This window comes from Ammodytes marinus (assembly GCF_949987685.1).
Source record: "Ammodytes marinus genome assembly, chromosome: 5".
NCBI classification, from domain to species: domain Eukaryota; kingdom Metazoa; phylum Chordata; class Actinopteri; order Uranoscopiformes; family Ammodytidae; genus Ammodytes; species Ammodytes marinus.
Genome location: NC_137234.1, coordinates 12320339 through 12344898, shown reverse-complemented (window position 1 = coordinate 12344898; position 24560 = coordinate 12320339). Strand labels below are relative to the sequence as shown.

Genomic DNA, 24560 nt, shown 5'->3' with positions numbered 1-24560 from the left:
AGGGGAAATGGTTTCGGTGTTTACAGGAAACCAAAACCGTTAAGTTTTCCAAAAAATCCTCCCTGGGAGGTGATCTCAAAAGCGTTTGCTGTTTTCCTGTAAATGATATAGTGCAACCGCGGGAATTTTTCCGCGTTTGCACCGTTTCGTGTTGTCGTGTAAAGTGCCCCTGAATGATGAAGCATTTGAAGGGCCTTGTATCCTCTTCAATATGTCCTTTTATATGAAGGAGCAGATCGGCGAGACATGAGAATAAATATTCATTGGGCATCTTCCCTTTGTCAAACATGTATGCTTGGCCATGCACACGGCACCCAGCTCTTAGTGGGTGATCCATCATGACATATAGACAGGTCAGATGTTCCACTGCTTTAACATACACTCACCGGCCACTTTATTAGGTACACCTGTTCAGTAATTGCTTATAAAACTAATCTTTCAATCACATGGCCGCAACTCAATGCATTTAGGCATGTAGATGTGGTCAAGACAACATTCTGAAGTTAAAACCGAGCATCAGAATGAGGCAGAAAGGGGATTTAGGCGAGTTTTAACGTGGCATGGTTGATGGCGCAAGGCAGGATGGAGCCATGCTTTCATGTTGTTTACGCCAAATTCTCACCCTACCATCTGACTTTCGCAACTGAAATCGAGACTCAACAGACCAGGCAAGACTTTTCCAATCTTTTATTGTCCAATTTAGGTGAGCCTGTGCGAATTGCAGCATCAGTTTCCTGTTCTTAGCTGACAGGAGTGGCACCTGGTGGGGTCTTCTGCTGCTGTAGCCCATCTGCTTCAGGGTCGGTCGTGTTTTGCGTTCAGAGATGATATTCTACATACCTTGGATGTAACGAGTGTTTATTCGAGTAACTTTTGCCTTTCTATCATCTTGAACCAATATGCCCATCCTCCTCTGACCTCTGACATCAACAAGGCTTTTTCGTCCACACAAATGCCGCTCACTGGATATTTGTTATTTTTCGGGCCATTCTCTGTAAGCCCTAGAAATGGTTTAGAGTGAAAATCCCAGTAGATCAGCAATTTCTGAAATACTCTGAACCCGTCTGGCACCATCAACATTGCCATGTTCAAAGTCATTTAAACCCCCTTTCTTCCCCATTCTGATGCTCTGTTTTAACTTCAATAAGTTGTCCTGTCCACATGCCTAAATGTATTGAGTTGCTGCAATGTGATTGGCTGATAAGTTATATGTGTTAACAAGAAAATTAACCACTGTAACTAATAAAGTGGCCAGTGAGTGTATATGTCCTGATTAGCATGCTACTACAATTCTTTGTTATCAATGTTACAACAGGATATAACTTGTAACGTGAACAGGAGGTTACTATTTTCCTCTTGACAGGTGTTAAATTACTTTGTGAAGTTGTTTTCACAGGAACATGCTCTGGCTATTATGATCAACCATACAAACCTATGACTATATAATAGTGCCACAGCAAGCTTGCAGATATGGCCAATTGCTCTTTTGTTGACTGTATTTTCTCTTAAAAATGCTCTGCAGCAGCTCGACAGAATCTGAGTCTGTGATAGTAAAGTAGCCCAGATGGCAGTTATATGCTACATTTCTGGAACATTGATTCACTGCATCAGAGCATGGAGAAACAACATTGTTAGCCTTTGCCAGGCTGGTGCCAGCATAGTGCGAGGTGTTGTAGAAAAGAGCTAAAAATGAAGAGTGAGTGGATCCCTGCCAGACAGAGGTGTGTGTCTGAGCCAGTTCATCTGGGAAAGCAGCATTTTTTTATATGTAAGTTTTTTATTTTTATATATTTTTATATTTTTTATTAATAGGCTATAATTTTTTTTTATTTCCTCAACAGATACATTTTCCAGATAAAACAAGAAAGCTCTTAACAAGCAAATGTTTGGTTGTGTTTTTCAGTAACTTGTATGGGCAGACAAACGGGCATAAGTATTTTGGGTTGGTGGAGTGTGTTTTTGCTTTGGGGGTTTGCTGGATTTGGAGTGCCTCTCTATTGATTATGTGTTTCCCATGTGTCCCTTTCTGGTGTCTGGAAGTATTAGTTTTAGACAGCACAAGTAGAAAAAGAGAAGCCACTCCTGGTTTATGGCCTTTTCAATACATGGTACCGGCTGTACTCTCTTCTCTTCTCTTCTCTTCTCTTCTCTTCTCTTCTCTTCTCTTCTCTTCTCTTCTCTTCTCTCTTCTCTTCTCTTCTCTTCTCTTCTCTTCTCTTCTCTTCTCTTCTCTTCTCTTCTCTTCTCTTCTCTTCTCTTCTCTTCTCTTCTCTTCTCTTCTCTTCTCTTCTCTTCTCTTCTCTTCTCTTCTCTTCTCTTCTCTTCTCTATTCTACTCTACTCAGCTTTTTTGGTTTTCCAATAAGAAAAAGTCCTTGGTACATGGTACCTACTGTATTGGCTGTACTCCATCAATATCCTTGGGATCAGGGATTCAGGGTCTAAACTGCGACCTGAAACACTGCAGACCACTGATTGGTCAGAACAAGCATCATCACTGGGGGGCACCCTATACTGTGCAACAAACAGCTAAGCTACTATTGCGTTCACAGTTTCTGAGCTTTCTGTCTCTCCAGGGACAAAACTGGCATCGCTTTATGAGGCATAGATGTTCTGCACATTGGTGGACAACGAGAAATTCCAGCAGGAGATGGACGGGGCAATGAGATAATCTACCAGCAACTCTCCGAAGAGCTGGTGACATTGAGTTTTTCCATTTTTTTATTGCCTCTGCCTCTTTCATGTTTACCTTCAACTAACAGACAGGTTGCAATTATAATACAGAAAGCCCAAATATCAGGTCTGCATATGACATTTAGAGATCTGTGTGTCTTTTCAGACTCATGCTAATGTCCCCGTCCCAATCAACCTGATAACAATGGTGTAGTGTTCATTCTCCTTAAGGAGTACCAAGTGGCTCTAAGCGGCTTTAAAAAAAAAGGGATGGATCCTTTTAAAACCTTTTTCCCCTCCTCCCCATCCTCTGTGGTGGACGTTTTTTTCTCATGGGGTGGTTTCCCAGCCGCTACTGATTAGCGTGTCAGCTTTGCCGATGGCCTCTTCCTTTTAGAGAATGGAGCTCCTGTTGGACTATTGTGTACCTCCTCCTCCTTTTCTCCTCCTATTGCTCTGGATCTTCCTCCTGGCGGCTTCATTGAGAGAGCTGTAATCCCTGCTTGGGGGGCAGTGTGTCGTCTGTGCTGATAGCATAAAGAGGGCCTTGTAGCGCTCCAGTGGACCCTCTACAGAGGAGGCGGCATGGTGCAACTGGCTGGGTGCTGGGCACATGGCGCGTGGCATAGGCGGATTAGCCCCAGCTCTACCCCCAATTCAGCACCAGCCTCCTTCAAACAACCAGGCAACAGAGGCACGGCAGGCTGGCAGAGGCAGATTACACATCTGTGCACAAGCATAAGCTCACACATACACCAGCCGAAGGTGACAGCCTGGTTGAGGCAGTTATTGTTTATAGGGTCCTCAAAATACTTAAATCCCCTAATGCTCTGTCGTGAAATCCCACATATCAAACCCTTACTCCTAAATCTTTGTGTCACCAGTGACCTCTGACTCAGGATCAGAACTTCCACAGCTATTCTCCCAGTGGACCACAGTAAAGATTAGTACATTTATCTTGCTTTAGGGTTTATCAGGGAGATTCCAGGAGGTCAAGCTTATCTTTACCTTTTTTATGTCAGTGAAATGATAATCTCTTTAAAATCAGTATATATTTTTTTTGCCAAGGAGTACCTAAAGGAGCAGCATGTGCTAGATTGTGACCTGCTTGTCAAGGAGTCTGTAATTGTCAACTGAAATTCAGAACGATGAAGAAGAAGGGGCGACTGTGGCTCAGTTGGTAGAGCGGGTCGGCCGATGATCAAAAGGTTGGAGGTTCGATCCCCGCCCTGCCACCTGTGTCATAGTTGTTGTGTCCTTGGGAAAGACACTTCACCCACCTTGCCTCGTGTGAATGTCGATAGTTAGCCTGCTATCGGTGTATGAATGTGTGTGTGAATGGTAACGTGGGAAAGGAAAACAGGTCTCCCTTGCAAAAGAGTCTTCGGACTCAATGGGATATACCTGTATAAATAAAGGTTAAAAAAAAAAAGGATAAACTCCACCTTCCTACATCACTGTGCTCTAGGAAGACTGTCTGTGACCATTCAATGTAAATGACAATGCTCCTGTTTGGCTGATTTCTGTTATTGGCTTTATCTTGTAAAGTTAATGTCACCTGGCGCTCAGTGCTCACTTTCACAGGGACCATGGATATGAAATGGAACTGACTCTTTATCACGCCTCAGAATGTACCTAAGCCCACTCTGGAGATGGCACTCATGCCAGTGGCAGTGCATAAACATGTTTATTTAAAATAAATATCACATTGACTTTGATAGTGACCTAAGACATTTGTTATAGTGCACATGTTGCTATGTCTTGACAGCAGTTTCTATAGGACTAAAGAGTAATTTAGTGATATATGTTATCTAGAGAAAGCAGAGGTACTTGGTAGAGGTTAAGACAGAGAAGAGGTGGGGATGAGAGAGGGGAGATGGAGGGAGCATGACAGCGTTAATTACATCAATAAGTGTATTCTTAACAAGCTGTGCCGCTGTGATTAAGATTGGATGTCAAGGGAAATGCTCCCAATTGATCCACTGCCTGTAGAGACCATCTACTGTAGTCTTTCATTACTGCAACCAGCTTGTTAATTAGAAATCAATCTTTGCTTTCTGCTCTATGACATCCCCCCATTACAAACACACACATGCGCGCGCACGCACACACACAGACACACACACACAGACACACACACACACACACACACACACACACACACACACACACACACACACACACACACGCATGCACACACGCATACACACACACACACACACACACACACACACACACACACACACACACACACACACACACACACACACACACACACACACACACACACACACACACCACTGTGCCACTCTCCTTTCACCCAAACATTTATTCCCAAAAGCAATGGAGTCAGACTTTGAAAAATGTCAGTACGTTTCACTTAGTTGGCCACAATCTGTAATTTTCCCGCCAAGAAAGAGCAGGGAGCGGAGAGCAAAAAAGTGAGGCACAATATCCTGCCTTCCTTGCCAGCTCCCAGGATGTCTTTGAGTCCTTTCAATTAGCCAAACTTTAGGATTGCTTTATGAATACAATCTTAATTCAATTTACAAACTCAATAACAATTATTGTGTTGTCTTTCAACTACATTTGTGTACTGTTGTGTATTTTTTGTAGAGCCCTGTGGATATTTGCTGTGAAAAACAAAATGAGGCTAAATGGCATTATCCATGGCTCATTTAACTTTTGAGGTGACCCATTCCTCAGTTGATCTATTGACACGTTATTTGATTATGTAAGACAATCTAAACTTTCAAGCTCTACATTGTACTTGTTTTATATTATTCTGATTGGTCAAATTATAGCATGTTCTCTACAAACTATGTAGATTAAAAACAAGATGGTTTATGATTTATGGTTTATATATTGTGTATGCAACGGGGAGAAGGTGTTGAAGAGATGCTGAAAAGGACTGACAAAGCAGGGATGTAAAGGGAATCTGTGTAAAGTGAAAGTTTCATTATTCATATTAGAGCTTCTATATCTATGATAGCGGGAAATCTGGTTCAGACTCAAGCTGCCCACCTGGAATACTGCAGCCAGCTTGAGTCTGAACTTGTGCTAAGAGCTATGTGTACTACAACCATAGTTAGTGCTAATAGGCAGAACATCTGTTTGAATTTGCAAAAGGGACATGTGTCATGTCATGGAACAATAGGATACAGATTTTACTTCTGTATGTTACAAGCACAGATAGATGGACTAATTTGTAGACTTGTCTTGTGTGTCAGCTTGAAAACACGACAGAAATATATGAATTTCTATTTTCAATTGTTATGACGACAACAGAATCAAATGATACTGTTGTAACTCTGCTGTCAAGTCATGGACTTGTTGAAAATCCATGTAGTCCTACACTGTATTTAATAAAAGCTGATATTTATTTTGGAAAACTAATCACAATTGCTGTACAACTTAAAGTGAGCACAGTGTCTTTTACTTTTTGAAGCTCAAACAGTTCAAAAGTCCAGGTTGATACTCTGATAAAAACTGCAGTTTGAAGTGATAGCCCATGAGAATAGCTAAGAGAAGGGCAGGTTCACCTGATGCTAACTTACTCACTTATTCCGTTTCATCTCATAAGCCTAGGTGAGCATGGAATATTACATTTTGGTTATATGGGGACTGAATTCAGTCAAAAGACAAACAAACAGCAGGACTACTTTTTAGAATTGTAAATACAATAAGTACAATATGAAATATGAAAATAAAGTATTTGCTATTTCAGGCTATTTCATCTCTGTTGGAGATGGATGCACTGTGAGTCATTTTAATTAAACATGACTGAGGGGCTCCATGACATTAACATTTATTAACTTTGGTCTTTCCATCTCCGTATGTGAGGAGAGGTGTATGTTGTATTTGACCAAAACCAGCCTACCTCTCAACTAAAACACTGAGAGATTTGAGTCCATAGTTCTCTATGGGTTGACTCTGGGCTTTCATACCTACCTTATTTGGTCCAGACTTTCGTACTTTCGCCGTTTGATCTGAAATTAAATTACAGGTATGAAACCTCCCGCGGACCAGCTATTGCCAGTCACAAAGAGGGGTTCCGAGCCGCTGACAGGCAAACTGTAGCAGTGGGGGTTGCTGGGCTAGTTTTTTAGATTTATTTTTTCATTTCAACTGTAGTCAAAGCGGGAAGTGTGTGTTGTCTGGGCGACCTCCTGTATTGGACAACACTGCAGGATATTAATCTATTTATACATTTTCTTCATTCATTCAAACTGATGAAGGCTATAGCCTATAGGGCTCAACAGTGCTGTTCCGGAAGTAAAAATCCCATTAGTTTTCTCTATAGGGGATTTGATTATTAGCCACAATGTCATAACCATCGAAGGCAGACTCACTGCTAGCTACTCGAGCGTGAAACTGTTTTATATACTCCGGTAGATGACACAAGTTTGCATGATATCAACCTCGTGTTAAGAAAAAACATGTTTTATTCACTATCTTAGGCAGGAGAACTACACTACCCATGATCCTAGAGCGTCACAGAAACTTCTATGATTGGTGGAACCTGAGGTCACCATGGAAAAGTTCCTCGCGCGGAATTTAGCTTTCCAATGGAAATTCCATTGAAACAGGGTAGAAAAAAAAGAAGCTCGGCTGTCGGCTGCTAAAAGTTTAGTTAATGGTTGTATTCTTGTATTACAGAGAAAAACCAGATCATACATGATAAATGTAGAAAGATGCTCTGTGTATTTAAAAATAAGCGGGCTAAACGATCGTTTTTTGGGGAAAGGTCGGAAATCGCAATGGATTGTGCGATCAGTAGTTCTTTTGCTCCCACAAAAAATACCTTTGCCTTTTTCTCAGTTTTTCATGTGTTTTTTCGCACTGAATAAAATGTGTTATTGTCCCGAGTATTGGGGTATCTGGTTGGCTCCGTGGTTAAAACGTTTGATATAAGGAATTGTTAAAATGTCAATGGAGGTTTTGAATGGGGGAATAACCTCCTTGGTTCGGACCTACTGTAAGTCTGGACTATTAGGTATGAAAGCACCCTCAAGCACAAGTGGAGCTATTTTCTCCTGTACTGTACACCTGCAGCCAAGGTGGAGTTGCACCTTGTCCACAAATGTACGGTTTTGACCTCTTGATTCCTTACATATAGTATCTAAACTTATAAAATCCCCATTAAGTAGCCACATAACATAATGCCAAAATGAATACAATTTGGAAAAGATTTAATGTTGGATGGTTTGCAAATTTTGATGCCATTCTTTTAAGGAGCATGGTAAAAAAAAAAAAAAAGAAGGATTACATCTTGATTTTTTCTTCATGAGACTTTCAGTGAACACTAATTTTTATTAACAAAAATTAAAGGTCCAATTACACTAATCATCATTCCTTGGACCTATCATATTGCCTTTTATTGAAAATAAATAAATGATACTGAGAAAAACCGAGATTGAATGACAGTGGTGAATTGGTGCTCACTCTCATATTAGTTATTGAACATGATGTCCTGTACATATTTCTAAAACATCAGGAAAGGGACATTTTGGATGCTTTAATTTATTAACACCTTACCATTGTACTGCTGACCTCCAGGTTAAGAGCTTCCTTTTGCCCGATTAAGAAATGTCTACATTTTTGTGGAGAAGCATATTGATCCCCTCTCTGCGTGCCATGTTAAAGAACTGCTTTCTTTGGTCAATAATGATGTGGTTATTGAGTCTTTTTTGAAGTATATGACTTAAGGAAGTCAAACAGAAAGGGTTTCACTTTTTTGACATGTGTTTATGTCCCTAAATGTCTGTGCAAAGTCCTTGTCTTCCTTGTCCAAGTCTCAAGGCTTTGCTCTGACCGATGCCTTCCGGTCATGGCTCACTCAGTTGTATACCAGTTTGTGGTGGGCCCTTAGGGAGTATGGGAGGTGGGTGGTGGAAGACAGACCAGCTGTGGGAAGGGGATAGAGGTCACTAGGCTAAACAGGCTGGTGTCTCTGAGATGGGCTTAGCAGGCAGTGAGGTTATAGGGACTGGGGTAGACAGCTTGTCCCTCATTACCTTCTTCCTGTTTCTTATCAGGGCGGCTCCCGATGGATCACGTGAGCTAGAACTAGGGGTCTCAAAATTACATCATGATATTTCAAGGAAATTTGCGATACCGATATTTATGACGATATCAAAAGAAATAATGAATAGGCCTTAAACTTTATTGGTGATTGCAGCCGGTAGCATTTCTTATAAGAGACAATATGAAGGGCATTTCCCATCCTTCTTTTCCAACCGGATTGATCACAATTTACCTATTCCTATTTGTGAGAATAGAAGATCTCTGAAGATCAACGTGTGTGCCCGCAGCGTGACTCCGTTTACGTTACCAGTTTACACAACTGGGCTCGTTGTTACTGTGATTTCAATAAAACCTTCACCAGGTAAAAGCCAAAACCTTATCAATAGTCTTCACTTGTTTAACCTGCAGAAACATGAACAAGTAGTCGAAATCTGCTCCATCTGTCCACCGTCACAAGATCAGTGAGCTAGCTTAGCTGCTAACAGCTGATTATTACAAACGACGAGCTATAAAGAAGGCTGTGTGTCGTCTAATCGCTTAGTTTGTCACAAATCTCCTCATCCTTCTTGCAGCAGTAGGGTACAGGAAGGCTCACATATAGGAGAGATACATTGCACTTTTAGAAAACACTGACTGTAGTGTTGTTGCCCGGGCTGACACTGCTCTCTCACTGTTTTGTTGTTGTTGATCATCATGCGACACTTTTTCATCACGGAAAATGTATACCGATATTATCGTGGATGGTATTATATATTTATTAGGGCTGTCAAATTAACGCGTTAATTTCGATTAATTAATCACAGAAAAATTAACGCGATTAAAAAAATTAACGCGATTAAAAAAATTAACGCAGATTAATCGCACTTCTATAATGCCTTTTGACCCGGTGCAAAAGTGGTGCGAAGCTGCACCTGTAGCTCGCCGGGCCGGGCGCGTGGGTTAAAGGGAGAAAGGTAAAGAGAGAAGCAAGGGAAAGGGGCCGACTCGAGGGCTCTATGGACGGTTTATGGGATGCATGAAGGTAGGAAGACATCTTACTTAATTCTCCGCAGTGTCCGTGCATTATTTATTTAGTGGGTGCAACGATGTAGGCTAGGTTCAAAACAGTGAGTAGGCCATATCTCTCAATCTTCCTCCAATTTTGTTTGCTAGCTGTCTAGCACCCGCCCCGTGTGTGTGTGTGTGTGTGTGTGTGTGTGTGTGTGTCAATATTTTTGCCTATGAGTAGGCTACGAAATGGTGGCAGTGCAGCGCTGTCTGTTGTGGGAGATGGAAAGTCGTAATTTTGTCTGCTTGTTTTTTTGAGAAAATTCGGTATAAAGCTGGCTGAGGGGAGGAGACAGAAGTTACGAGAGACGGAGAGCGAGCGCGCGTGAGAGAGAGAGAGAGAGAGACAGAGAAACAAACTGTAGTAGGCTATACAGCTGTTTACAAACAGGTATAAAAGTGTCATATAAGTATGCGATTAATTTAGATTAATTAATCACAGAGCCTGTAATTAATTAGATTAATGTTTTTAATCGCTTGACAGCCCTAATATTTATACAACTGTGGGGTTGTGTTCAATATCTGTATTTTGTCAGTGTGTGTACTCTCACAGCTGGCTTGTTGGTTGGCTCTGTGTCTGTGAGGTGTCTCTTTACACTTAGAAGGATCTATTGAGTGGATGTGTTAAGCTTGTTATAAATGTGTTTGATATACAGTATATACAGTATATAGTGTGTTTTTGGGTAAGGAGTTGTTGTTTGGGTCCCACACCAGTGTTTGAGACGGTATGGGCTCTTAGTGTTTGCTCACATTCCTTGGATTTCCTCCCTGGAAAGCTAGGCCATACGCAGTGGCAGCTTTCCTCTGCAACCTGCATTAGTTTAAATTAACATTGTTTATATTTCTGGTTTGTTCTAATGTTAAACACCTTGGCTTTTAATTGTGTGTTAGCATGTTCTGCATGGCTCTGATAAGTAATGGAAGGTGCTTTGCCTGCCACAACTGGAACACATGGTGTTGATCATAAGGACAGCTCACTCTCCATTCCTGGCAGTCACCAAGCGACAGAGGGAAAGAATCATCCTGAACCCTTTTACAATATAATCCTTTACAGCTCCCACCAATGATGCATGTTATGCTGAATGATGTTCCTTTTATGCTGAATGTTTAGTAAAACTAATGCTTTATAAGATTAATTTGAGTAAATTAGTGTTATTCTTATCCCTTCTCCTATTTTTCTAGGTATTTCATCAAGAGTAACGAGGACACGTTTCAAATAACACAACTGTAGCAAAACCCACTGACTTATAGCAGGGAGCAGTATTTAGATGGGATCTGTTTGCTGTTTTAGGCATCTGTACAATGAGCCAATGAATAATGTTTATAGCCCTAAGAGATGTTTGCTATCAAAGCTAGTCCCAGGTTAAGAACATATCCTTTGAGTTTTCAGGATTTTTAATTAACACACCTTTGCTTGCTTGTGTTCAAGTATGTAACATGCAGGCTCCTATCAATGTAAACAGACACATGAATGCATTGCATCGTATGAGAGCAGCACAATGACTTGTAATTCTGGTGCAGATTATGTGTGAGGAACAGGATGTTTATGACAGAACTGCCTCTTCAATCCTGTTTTTCACAACGGCTGTTGCAGGGGTGAAGCCAAATTAGGTAGGCATGAAGGCTTCTACTATCCTCGATGGTAAAAAGAAATACTAGAACCTCAACAGTGTGAATTGGACCAAGAACACGAATCGACAGTAATCATGAAAGAACCTTCAGTGGCTGATACTTTGTCTGTGATCTAGTGTTTCACAGCAGCAGATGGTAATGCCGGCAGGCCAGGATGGTGCCAGAAGGTTACGCAATGGAATGATGCCTCTAAGACCTGACTGGAACACCACATGACACATACAGTATATGTGCAGAACCACACTTCCCACACAATCTTCTGTGGAGATAATTTCAAACTTACAAGATTCAGTTTGTCTGCATTATTGGACTTGTGGTCAGTTTAAAGGACCAGTTTTTCCCTTCTTTATCATAGGAAATAGCGACCAATCCATGTTGTCAGGCTCAGGTGAGTGACAGTTTGAACCATTTCAGGAAGCCCAGAGTAGAGTTGCACCCCGACATTGGCATGACTATGGAAACAGATGGAAGTGTAGCTTCCCCATGGTCTGGCCTCCATTTCCTGGTCCTCTCTGGGGCACGTGTGTGTCTGCCAGTGGGATATGGGTCAGATGGTCGGCTATCTTTATCCTGATTGATGCCAGGAAAACCTACAGCCATTTGGAAACAAAAAGGTTGTCCTCCTAGTTCTCCTAGGGGAATCAATGTGGATTTCAACTAGTAATACTTCTTGTTACAATATCGCCTTTGTACTGTCTTACATTTCAAATGACGTATCTTTCACATTGTGGCTCGTGTCCATTCTATACCATGCTATTATCATGCAACAGCTCAGATAATGCATGATATTATATCTGTCTGGTTGGTACGAGCAAGTGCTACCATATTCAATCTTCTCAGAACACCATTGTGTAGCCGTGTCTTTCCAGACTTGGAGACTCTTTTTTCCAAGACTTGTGTAAGTCAAGTAAAGGTTATGAATGTGGGTGTGGTGAAGACTGGTGGGCGTATTTGTACATAAAGAGCAGAAAGGAGCTGTTCATGGCATGCCAACCACACACGGACTTCAATGCAAGTTGACTAGGCTGAGCAGTAAATCATGTCTTCACTTGCCATGCTGTTTTCTGAGAATGAGCTCATGTCAGTAAGTACTACCAACATTACTGACCATCCTGTCCTGTACCTTAAAGCCACTATGAGTAACATGGCATGTTGGCGTCCCCTTTGGACAAAAGCGGTAGTATTTTTACGACGCCCGCAGTCGCAAAGCTGTTTTCTAGCTCGTGCCAGGCGTGCGAGTGTGAACTGAGAAGGGCGCAATATAGTGCATGTCCGTGTGTTGAAAGTGTGAGGACTCTTTTCGGCTCTGTGAGAGTGGTTTTGACACTGCATCAACTAATGCCAGTCAGTGCTACACACACCTGATTGCAATGAGTTGATGCAGCAGCGTCACCTAACTACTCTCTCTCACGGAGCTGAAAGATTACGTGTCCTCACAGAAAGCGAATGAACGAGAGACGGCAGTTAGTATGGATCACGATGAGGTAATGTGTTTGTGTTGTTGATAATGGTTATCTGATGATGGTAAAGCAAAGCAAACTTTGTGTTAGTACCAACCGCTCATTCATTTAGGAGTAAACACTGCAGTCTAGTTTCGCTCTCGTGAAATTGTGTACATGTTGCTTGGCAACGCCCTCGTCCCGCCCGTAGCCTATATCACTCTCCCTTTTAGCTTTTCTTCATTGCATTCTCTTTTTTTTCTTTGATGGTTCAGCCCCGTTATCAGTCATTATGACGACAAATAACTGTCTCAAACAAGGCTCCCGCTCCCCTTCCCTCACTTGGAGGGATAGGCTTCTCAAATCGCGTTGCAGCGCCACACTGAAATCTGCGACCAATACGGATATGTGACCATAGAGCCTGCACGAGCGAACCGAAAATCGGACTGGGTGTGCGACCAGACCAAAAGCAGTAATAAAAACTATATAAAAACGTCTTTCTTTGCACTGATGGTCTCGTTTGCTGTTAAAGGTAATTTATGATTATCAGAGGAAACATGAGGCTGTTTAAAATATATTTAAATGTTACTCGTAGCCGCTTTAAGAAGACATTGCCATTGCTTTAAGGGTGCCACTGGTCAGTCTAATCCAGTATACCAGAAGCAGCACTTTGGTCTGATTTTCACAATTTGACTATTTAATAGACCCGATTGTTGTTCAAAGAATCAACCAATCAATTTATCATGGCTTATTCCTCACTGCTACTATACATACATAAATACAATATTCTTTGTCTACCCAAAGTGCATTCATTTTTAAGGCAACCACATCCCTTTTTGGGGGTAATGCACTCAGGTACCAGCATCTAATGCAATCCTGTTGTTCTTGAATACCAGGTGGTCGAGGAAGTTGAGAAATCTCAATCAAAATCTCAATCAAATATATTTAAACTTTTATAAAACAAGTAAAAGAATAATCTTTACATGGATTAACTGATTATAGACTTTCTTATGTAGCCTACTGGGAGTTATTGGTAATCTTATTTTTGGTGAATGGATAGTGCATAGATTTTGAATTACTGATCAGTCCTCACAATGTATTCTGCTTGTGTCTGTGTGGGCTCTAAAGGCCAGGACACACCAGCCCGATAATCGCCGTCGTAGAGTCGGGAGGGGGCGGGGACACAAATCTGTTTGGTGTGTGCCGTGAAATCGGTCGTCGTAGATGTCGTCGGGCTTCTTTTGATGTTCAATCGGCGGCGGGCAGTCTTTCAGTTGGAGCAATTTGATTTGTGGAGGGCTAGCGAATCAGTGAAGCCCGGAAGTGAGGCGGGTAGCACAAACAGCTAACAACAGTTAGCCATCGTTTTAATGTGTTTGTTTGTTTTGTTCAGCGAGTACTCACATGCATCAACCCTTGTTGACTGCTCGACACCATGCTCAACACTCTCTGCTAAAAATGGTGCTCTTTATAAATATAAATACGTATTTATATCTATGTTTATGGTCTAGAGAGCCGTCCCATAATTTCCGGCTTCCGTATTTTTTCGGGCCACAATACAGATTAGCGCCGCCTGCTGTTATGGAGACATTACGTCCCGTGCAAGCGCCGAGCGTACGGAAAGTCAGCAGTCGGTTTGGTGTGTTCTTTGCACTTTTTCGGCCGTGACGGGAAGACTGGAGCTCCCTGAATCGGCAGTCTCCATTTTCGGGTAGTCGGACTGGTATGTCCTGGCCTTAAGAGAATTGTCAGCAAAGCCAGTATAGTTTTTTTTTTGTGAATTTGTGTTTTGTTTTGTTTCATTATGTGGTGTGCTGCTGCTATTTTGTGCCTTAACATTACTCCTGGTGGATCGAGAGAGGTGAAGAAAGCCCCAGGCCCATCAATAGTTGAGTAGGGGTACGTTGTGTGTGTCTGTAATGAGGCATACCACATAGCATCATCAATATTACATGCTCTGTGGTGTGTTCAAGTATAAAGTATGAGCGTGTGCATGAGGGTGTGAGGGCTATGCATACAGTGTAATGAATGTTTTGCTAGACCCTAGTTAGGGTGCACTTGCAACTGCAGACATTAGACTTGTCCAGGAACATGTAGAGGTCCTGATGTGGGGTTGAAGTAGGAGGGAGGGATCAAGAGCAAAGGGACCCTGTAGGGCATATATGTCAAGGTGCTCCTGACTGCTGGAGACAGCCCTGGCTCTTCAACCATGAAAAGCTGTAACCTCAACATTCTATTCTGCCACCACCTAACCCATCTCCAGAGCAATCAGAATTACACAGTACGTATAACATATTGAAATTGCCTTTAATTGTCCTTTATGTAGTTTTCCTTCCACTATAAGAAAAGAAAAGACAAGAAAAGAAACATGATTTTTATGTCTCATAGTTCATTTATAAGTCTTATAGGTAGAGCCTAAAATTCAGTCCAGATGTTTGGATGAACTGTGCTGGCCTAACACCTGGTGTGTTTACACATGAACAAATCACACACAAGTGCACTAATGTACACTCACACAAAACCTGCTAATTTGTTGAATGCAAGTCTTGGTTCATAATGTTCTCCCCCATATCAGCCTCATGGCTTCTCATCCCCCTCGGCCAAATGAACAGTACTCAGAAATGAAGTGAGGACGAGAATTTTATAGGCTACCATCAAAGGACCACAGCCTTCCCCTTTAGATCTTTGTGTGTGTTTGTGTGTGTGTGTGTGTGTGTGTGTGTGTGTGTGTGTGTGTGTGTGTGTGTGTGTGTGTGTGTGTGTGTGTGTGTGTCTGAAGTACCCCCACAGGTGATTGGATCTGATCTTATCTTATCTGATTGGCTCATCCGTCTGTTGCGTTGCCCAGCAAGGGAGAGAAAGAGGCCTGTCTAAATAATTTAGATTGTGCATTTGTATTGATCAGGTAGCACTGCTCTCCGTGGGCCGCTCGACTACTATATATCGCTCCATTCCCTTTTGCCCTTGTTCTTGTTTTTCGATTGTAACCCTGTGCCCCTAGCTTTGCCTCCCCTCCACTCGTTCTTCCCCGAGCCTCCACATCAAACAGAGTGCAGGCAAACTGCTGCGAGGGAGTAGAAAATGCATGAGAAGGGAGTAGATGGGGAAAGTGCAGGAGAGAGCATTTTCTACCACAATTCCTCAAATGGGAGTGAGGCTGAAGGAGAGAGGTGTAAGCAGTGGATAAAGAGAGAAATAGCCTGGTGGAGGCAGAGAAAAAATTGTGTGTGTGTGTGTGTGTGTGTGTGTGTGTGTGTGTGTGTGTGTGTGTGTGTGTGTGTGTTTGTGTGTGTAGCCCATATGCAAGTGTGGGGAGAGTAATGGAGTGTGTGTAACCTTGGTGATGCAGGTCAGTGGAAATGCAGAAGTGAGCGTATTGTTCGTACCGAGGCTGGTGAAGCCTTGTCTAACTTTGTGCATTGAACCCGGTCCATTACTCCATTAAATACGGCATCATGCTTCGGCCTTCGATCAATACACCATCATGTAAACACTCATAACCTGTCTCCCCACACATTGGAATGGATTTCTTGAATAATTAATGTTTTCTAGGAGGCAAAAATAGCATAAAAGAGGAGCACACATATGCAAAGTATGAACATGGTAATTGCTTGTTTGAATGAGGAAGACCTTTCCCCTGCATTCTGTTGCATTTGCAGTATTAGAGGTGCTCTGAGCAACCAGGGTTGAATATGGTAATGCTTCTGTTGCTGAGCAAAAATATATGTCTTTCTCGCATTACGACTTCTTGTACATGCTTTACATGCTGATAGAATTTGGCAGCGCTTACAGCTCACAAGAAAAAGAAAATACGGAGAAATGTCTTGTTGCTCACGCAGAAAAGAAAATTATTTATTTGCAATTAATGTATATTGTTTTTAACTTGCTGAATAGGTTGTGGGCATGCTTGTCCTATTTACCTTTTTTAACATGGTTTTAGAAGTTTGTAATGGTTGAAAAAATGGACTTGTGTGTCAACTGTATGCTTTGATCCTATCGTTTGCTGTATGTGGGAATTTTTCTTTCAAACATTTAGGCAGCCTAGTCTTAACAAGTATGTAATTTACTTTATGTATTGGAGCAGAGAACATGTGAAATACATCTTAATGTTATGGCCAGATTTCTGTGTGAAAAGAGAGGTGGAAATGTCGGGATATAATAAATAGAGCTGTGGGATAAATTATTGAGGTTTTGATATGGAGGGAAGTCAGGGAGGGGAAAGATGGGCTGGACTGTGGAGACAGGGTGTAGCTCGTCCAATATACACAGAAACATGCAAAACACACACACACACACTCATCCACACAAATGCTGGATGCCTTGTGTGAGGACGCTTTTATGGAGTCAACTAGACAGACAAGCAGGGAGACTGGGCCGCCACACAGGAGTCTGCTCTGCCCACAGTCCCACATCGAAACACACCAAGCCTGGAAGAATGAACGCCCCGAGACCAGCCGACATGTTGCTATTCTTGCTAAAAACACATCAACGCCATGGGTGTCTCCTTTTTTTCCGATTTACTTCTCCCCCAAAATCAGGGGGATTCCAGTGTCTGGAAATAACAATGCCTTCATCTCACCCCCTCTGCAAACAATTGTATTTCTCGAAGTGTAAATGTGTATTTTTGCGTGTGTTCTCCTCTGAGCCACAGACTGTTCCCCCGTGCTCTGATCCGTCTGGCTGGAGACAATCCAGTGGCTGAGCGCTTTTCCTCCAGTGATGTAGCCGGGTCTGTGGTCCCATCACTTAGGGCTTTATTTACTGGGTAGATCGATACTAACCTTGCCGCCGGCTACACTAAGGTGCAGATCTGTACAACTCGATAATAGACCTCTGGCAGTTTTCTACTCTGTTGCTGTTTGTGGTGACCTGTGATGTATAGAGGCGTAACAAGGCTATCAGGGTTACTGCCAATTAATTCATCAGTCTATTTTAATATGGTTTTCAATAGGGCACATGCTTTAATTAAAGCACTGTCATTTGTTTAGATTGAGTGAGATTACGTCCATGAGCTATTGGCAGACTGCGAGGTGAATTTTGTTATTGTTTTTTTTTTACCCAAACTTCTTTAAAAATTAGCCTCTATCTAACAGTATCTAGTTTGTGTGTGTGTGTGTGTGTGTGTGTGTGTGTGTGTGTGTGTGTGTGTGTGTCTGTCTGTCTGTCTGTCTGTCTGTCTGTCTGTCTGTCTGTCTGTCTGTCTGTCTGTCTGTGTGAGAGAGAGAAAGATTGTTGCTTGTCCTCACCTGCTTGCACATTAAATTACATTTAGCCGATCCCTTTAATCCAATTTTTTTTAAATAACGAAACCATGTGGATACCATGCAAGTCCATCAACACAAGCAAAACAGATACAGTGCTACATTAAGAATTTGAAGACAGTGAGAAAGATTTTTGATCACATACTGTATATTACAATTTCTTTTCCTCTTCCATTTCCATGGGCCAAGGTGCAGTCTGAACAGTTGCGTTTTCCATCTGCGACAAAAGATGGGTAGAGTTTCCGCTGTCCCGAAAAAACCGCCGACTGTGTGAACCATGCATTGTCCTTTTCACCTACAGGGCATTTGGTCTCAATGGCCTCCCAGATAACGGTCACTTTAGATTTTAGATTTACTCCTCATTAGTGGTTAATACAGTTTATCTTCCAGTAGAATTGTGAGTTAACAATAAAAGTTCACTAAAACAGTGTTGATCAAATATCTAATTTCATAATTTACATTTGTGAAAAAATCAATGTTTTGCTCTGGTGCTTTGTTACATAACCAACAGGATGTGGAATGTTGGTAACATTCAGCTTGAAAGTAACCCCAATGTAAAAAAAAATTGTTTCTGTATTTTCAGTTACCATCTCTACCAGTGTTTCCTTTGATGGTCTGCTAGTGACTGGCCTCTACACCTCCACACCAGTCCAATCGGCTCCCATCCCTGCTCCAGCTGCCTTCGGCTTCGGTAAGTCTTATTAAGATATCCCTGTAGGCTGTTCAGAGTGGCTTTCAGACCCATGCTCCTCGTGCCAATACAAGCCCCTCTTTAAATGTCAACTTTAGCAGAAACAAACAATCAGATACACTCGAAGGTATCTTGGTGTTGGAGCTGTTGAGTATCACAATGAACATGACCCAGCTCAGTGATCCACATCCGTTGCCAGAATTAGCATTAGACCACTTCCCGTATCCTATTGTGGCAGGCCATGATGGATGGGGAGTTTGGGGATGATGTGAACACGGGTTGGGCCAGATGCGTTGTCATTGATGCTTGAGAGAAGAAAAACAGAAAAAGGAATATAAATGAGGAAAGGAAATTGGAGAACAAAGCAGACAAAGTATGTGTGGCCTGTTAGAGACAAATCCCCAAACTTAGCTTACCAAGAAAAAACCTATTAATAATCATCAGACTAGTTTGGCAAACATTGAGATGCAGAAAGGGTGCAGTCGTCTGGTTTAATTGCATTTGGCATTTGGTTTGGTAACATTTAAGTTCATACTGTGTTATTACAATTGTAAGAAGTGAATAATTGTTTTGGAAAACTATATAGGAAATCAATAGTTATTAATTGTATTATATATTGTTGGTTGGCTGTAAAAACTGCTAAAATTTTATTATATATTGGTAATCATATCAGTTTTCTTAATGTGTCTTTGCATTTTTTCTTAATCTTATTGTCTTGTAGCTGTGTGATTCATTTGAATTTACTACTTCATGAATTTACAGTGTGCTTTACCTTTAATCTATAGGCTGCATAATTGGAAGAGTTAACTTTTACAATTTTATTGACAAGGGCAGTCTAATTACAAAAAAGGAACTGAATTAAATTTAAATGCGACATGTTTCTGGATTCACAATGAGCAGTTTTTAGACTCAGATGAAGTTTGTGCGGATGGAGCCCCTGTGTGCATGGGTGGGGGCTCTCTCGGGGTGATGGACTGGCTATAAAGAACTCCTCAGAGAACGAGGCTACTGGCCCAGAACTGCTGCCCAGCGGGCTCACTTATCCTGACTAACTCCACTGTTCTTCAGACGCTGACTTCACCCCAGCCAGGGCTGCTCTTCACTCTTGGCAGCCCTGTTTACTGGGGAGGAATCCAAGCAAGGATTGCATCACCTTTGCTTCATTCTCATTAATTTGAAGTTTGAGTTTTAAGAGAAGGGCTTGCACGGACCAATAGGCAGCAGCTTGTGGGTCCATGGAGTTCTGCATGGTGTGTGTATACATAAGTCTACAAAGCCTTCTGTTACAGTGTGTGTAATCTGCTAAGCAGTTATGCTTTCCGGGTTTCACAGTGCTCTCTGCATAGTGTCTCTTTGCTTTGAGTCATCTTCATCCTCCGCTTCAGGACTCCAGGAAGCTACACAGAATCCTTTTTGTCATAAAGGCAAAACAGAAAAGGGATTTCTTACTGCCATCAAAGTCCTCTTATTAGTGCCTATGTGGGGCTACCGTCTACCATCGAATTGTCTCTTCACTTCACTTGTCTGTTCAATATTAGATAGGCTGAGATTTTAATGAAACCGCTCCAAACCCTAAGTGGTAGCAGCCTGGCTTGTCTGCAGACACTGCTCCATGGCAGGGTGTCACATCTTTTGAGCGAAGGCTCTTCGGTATTGGGATGGCTGAAGATACGGATGCTCCCAGAGAGAGAGAGAAAGATAGAGAGAGAGAGAGATAGCTTCATCAATGAGCTCATGGAAAGCCGGTGACATCTCTGTGCATAGCCAGTTTGAGCAAAATGCAAAATGCTTTGAAGATAACAAAGTGGAACAATAATGGAATGAGACACCGATTGATGTCCATTGTTGTTGTGCCAAATATAAAGGGATCTGTGAGGACAGCAGGGTCACGGAACTCCAGGAGGGAGTTCTGTGTTGAGTGTAGAGCGCATAAGGTGGGGTGCGGCTCTAATCCCCCTCATTGGAGTCATGAAGGAGACACAGATACACATGGATAAACATGGATACACATGGACACACACACACACACACACACACACACACACACACACACACACACACACACACACACACACACACAGTCCAGCTGTTGGAGCAATGGCTTGCTGGGGGAACATGCGACTCACAGATGTGTCAGTACGGGAACCAGCATAAACCAACGCATGGGAAGCATTAAATCTCACTGTGCGGCCACCACAGGATGTCACACACAAGGACAGGATTTGGTGGTAAAATAAGACTGTTAAATAGTTTTTGAATTTTGAAATCACAAGATAATGATAAGCAATAAGAAAGGGAAGACCTTAAAGTCAGTAGATCGTCATTTATTTTGCGGGGGGATTGAAGCAGGACACTGTGGGGACAGAGAGGTTAGCGTTTGTACACCCTGTGTGGGGATGTCTGGTGTTTAGTGTTAAGAGCTGTGAGCAGAGAGGATGACTGTATGCTGGCCCCCAAAGAGTGAATTCCCATAGGCCCTTTGTGTCACCCTTCACTGCTTTCCCCGAGAAGCTTATACAACTATTGCATGTACATGTCCCTGACCACACTGCATGCAAAAGTACATGTTCTATCACTGGTCCTTCTCTTTCTATGTCTTTTTGTGTTTTTTCTTCTTTGCTCTGCTCTAGGCATTAACGTAGATTTTACTCATAACTACACACACTCTTAGGCCTTTCACACCAAAATGAACCAAGAGTCAGTTCCAGGCTGGTGTTGGGGTCAGTTCAAAACTGGTTACAGCCTTATCCCAGTTATGAACCGGTTGGTTTCACATCGACCGGAGACAGCCATGGAGCCGGCAAGAGAGCAACGTGATGACGTCACTGTAAACGTGTGTGTACGTCACCCGACGCCGCTGCTCTTGTGGCTAACGCTAAAGCTACCGCTAGCTTTAAGCACAACAACAGCGGCGAATACGTCTTATTTTTACACTTGTTGGCTCTCGCTTTGCTTTCTTAAGCAAACAGGACCCATACAGCGTATTCTCGCCGGTCAATTTGATCGCTACGTTCGGTAATTATGTTATGTTTACGTCTCGTAGTAGCGGTGTTTTTAAATATGGCGGGCATGAGGTTTGAGTTGCTCTGGTTGGTCAGGATAATCCCTCCCCCAACCGTTCACGCAAGCAGTTCTTATCAAACCCTGCTCAATCCTGGGGTATGAGTTCCCCCGGTTTTTACGGCCCGGAGCAGGCTCTCTGGCGGTGTGAAACCAAAACACTGGCTCTAACTCCGAACAAGCCCAGAACTAGCGCCAATTTTGCGGCGGTGTGAAAGGCCTAACAGACACAGCGACATGGAGCCAGAGTGAGCATTTTATTGGCCTCCACTCCCTCTCAATAACAATGCACTTCACACACCATTTGTAATAAAAATGTGAAACTTTGAAGGGCTGACTCTTCACCGCATTGTCAGAACTTACTGTCATATTAGCTTAAGTGTGGTGGAGCAATTGAGGTGGCAATCAGGGTCGTCTGAGGAATGCCATATTCTCAGCTTCTGGGCAGAGCTGCGGCTCCTCTTGCCCAATGCTCATTCCTCCAAGCCTAAAGGCAGGAGATCCCCCAATGGCTGCCGGTTGGCTAACCACAAACCTTTTCTGCTGTAATTGCTTTGCTATGGCTGGTGCAGAATCAGACAAAGTGGAATTGAAAACAATGTTGAGAGAGAAAGAACACAGTCGTGTTAATTTACTGCGTTTGTATTTATAAATGTTCCCTTAGGGAGTCAGATTAACTAGTCTGGCTGAGGCACAGAGGCCGCAACAAAGATTCTGTTTCTGTTTGAGGTGCAAGTCGCTGGCAGGAAAACCTCAAGGTGTCATTGTGGGATTCAATAAACAATTAATGGACTAGGGATTGATTAAAGTCATTGTTTTATATAGTTTGACAACTATATTGCTCATTTGAGACCTTTGCAACAAGTTTCATGGTGAAACTTTAGAGTCTAGTGTGTGTGTGTGTGTGTGTGTGTTTGTGTGTGCGTGAGTGCGTGTGTGTGTGCGTGTGTAAATTGCACAGAGTGGATACACACACTGCCAGAAAGCAACTTGAGTCTGGACTGACTCAGCTGCTGGAGAATTCCAACTGCTTCGTGTTTTTCCCTGCTTTGACTTTTGTTCCATTAAGAGCTCTTTCTTTCCATTCAAGCCTTTCGGTTTTCTGAAAGGACACAGAAACGACACACAGATTTCTAAGTGGTGTCTAAAAAGATTTTACTATCTAAACGATTATTTATGTTGATTATCACATTTTTGATGTATTTGGTTGGCATTAACATGAGAAGAATTTGCTGTTTTATGTCACAAAGCAATGATGAAGTGTCGTTTTGGATCTCCCAGGCCAGGGCCTGGATGGAAAGAAATGTCCCATTTGGTCTGATTGGTATAGCTCTGCTAATGGCAAAATGTTTGCCATCACATCATTATCCATTCAAACACAAGAACAGAGCAAGTATTCATTCTAAATGTCCCTGGATGATTTATAAGAACGATGATGGACAAAAGGCATTTTGAGAGTAGAGAGAGCTGGCGAAATGCTGACATGGGGCTTTCAAAGTGTTTGAGATTAAGGGAAAGAGTGTGAGAGGAGAAAATTGGAGACAGTGTGCATGAAAAATGCCAAATAGGGGCCAATGGGAGGGAGACAGTATATGTGGATGATATAAGGGTGGGGGGGGATGAGAGGATGGCGTTCCATCACTCCCCTCTGACGGAGTGGCTGATTGGTGTTGCCGTGCCAATTCTGAACTGCTGAGAAACCGGTCATTGATGGATGGCTCGTTTGCAGGGTGATGTTTATTTTGTCGTTAATTTGCATATTTGTATGTATTTGCGTGGCGGCTGGCTTCTGTTGGAAAGGATCCGTCCCCATCTCAATATGATGGATCTGGCTGTTTGACAAAATGGACAGCTTAGTGACAGGGACATCCAGCAGACACTCTGTCCCCATGACGGATGGGCTCAAGCTTACACATAGCGCCATCAGAGATGAAATCCTGCTGCACCTTGACCTATGGAGGAGGGGCCAGAGAGGGTGTGCAGCCAAAAGAGTAATCATGCCATACACATAGTTAACAGGGCTCATGCAGAAATAGAAAGATATAGAAAATTCACAATCATGAATGGCCTTTCCTTCCTATTATGCACAATTATGCATTCAAGTCCTTATATCTGTAAGCTCATCCATCTCAAGAGTGAAGGTCGGCTGTCGGTGCCTTTTTGCCACCAGGCCAGATTGAATGTCATCCAGAATGTCAGACAATGAGAGGTGGCAGCTCATCATGTCGGTATTTACAGAGACACACTCGCAGGTGTGTTTTCCCACTGAACAAAGCCATATTTTGGAAGTACTTGCAGTCCCAGGAGAGCACAAGTGTGCCTCCGCATATTCCCTCCACCAATGGCACAACGAGAAGAACTGAGAAGGAGACACTGTGTAGGGAGAGATGGAGGATAAAGAGGAATGATATAGAGAAAAGGTGGTGCGGAGGGGAGAGAAGGGGCGAGTGAAGGGGTTCCCATGGGGGGAGAAGCTGTCAGTCCCTGGGAGACTTCAAACGCACTGCAGCCCTGTGATCAGCCTGCTCCTTGGCTCTCTGCTGACAGCTCCCTGACTGCGCCGCTTAGACTCCCTCATGCACGCACGTACACACATATTCACACATATTCGCACTCTGTGTTTTATCTATACTCATACCACAACACATTCAAATTCCATTGACATAAGCACATGCTGATTCTTACACTTAAGAATACGCATCTGTGACACATTTGCTCTGACATCCATCCT

General features: G+C 42.6%; 1 protein-coding gene across 1 annotated transcript in view; it reads left to right on the top strand.

Annotated features, from left to right (window-relative positions):
- The window catches only part of reln (reelin), a gene marked incomplete at its 5' end in the record, with an annotated part of 105684 nt that overhangs the window by 6204 nt on the left and 74920 nt on the right, over positions 1-24560 (top strand). The window contains one exon of the mRNA XM_080028365.1: positions 18662-18769. Coding sequence (XP_079884491.1) covers positions 18662-18769 — 108 coding nt within the window. The remainder of the gene's footprint in view (positions 1-18661; positions 18770-24560) is intronic.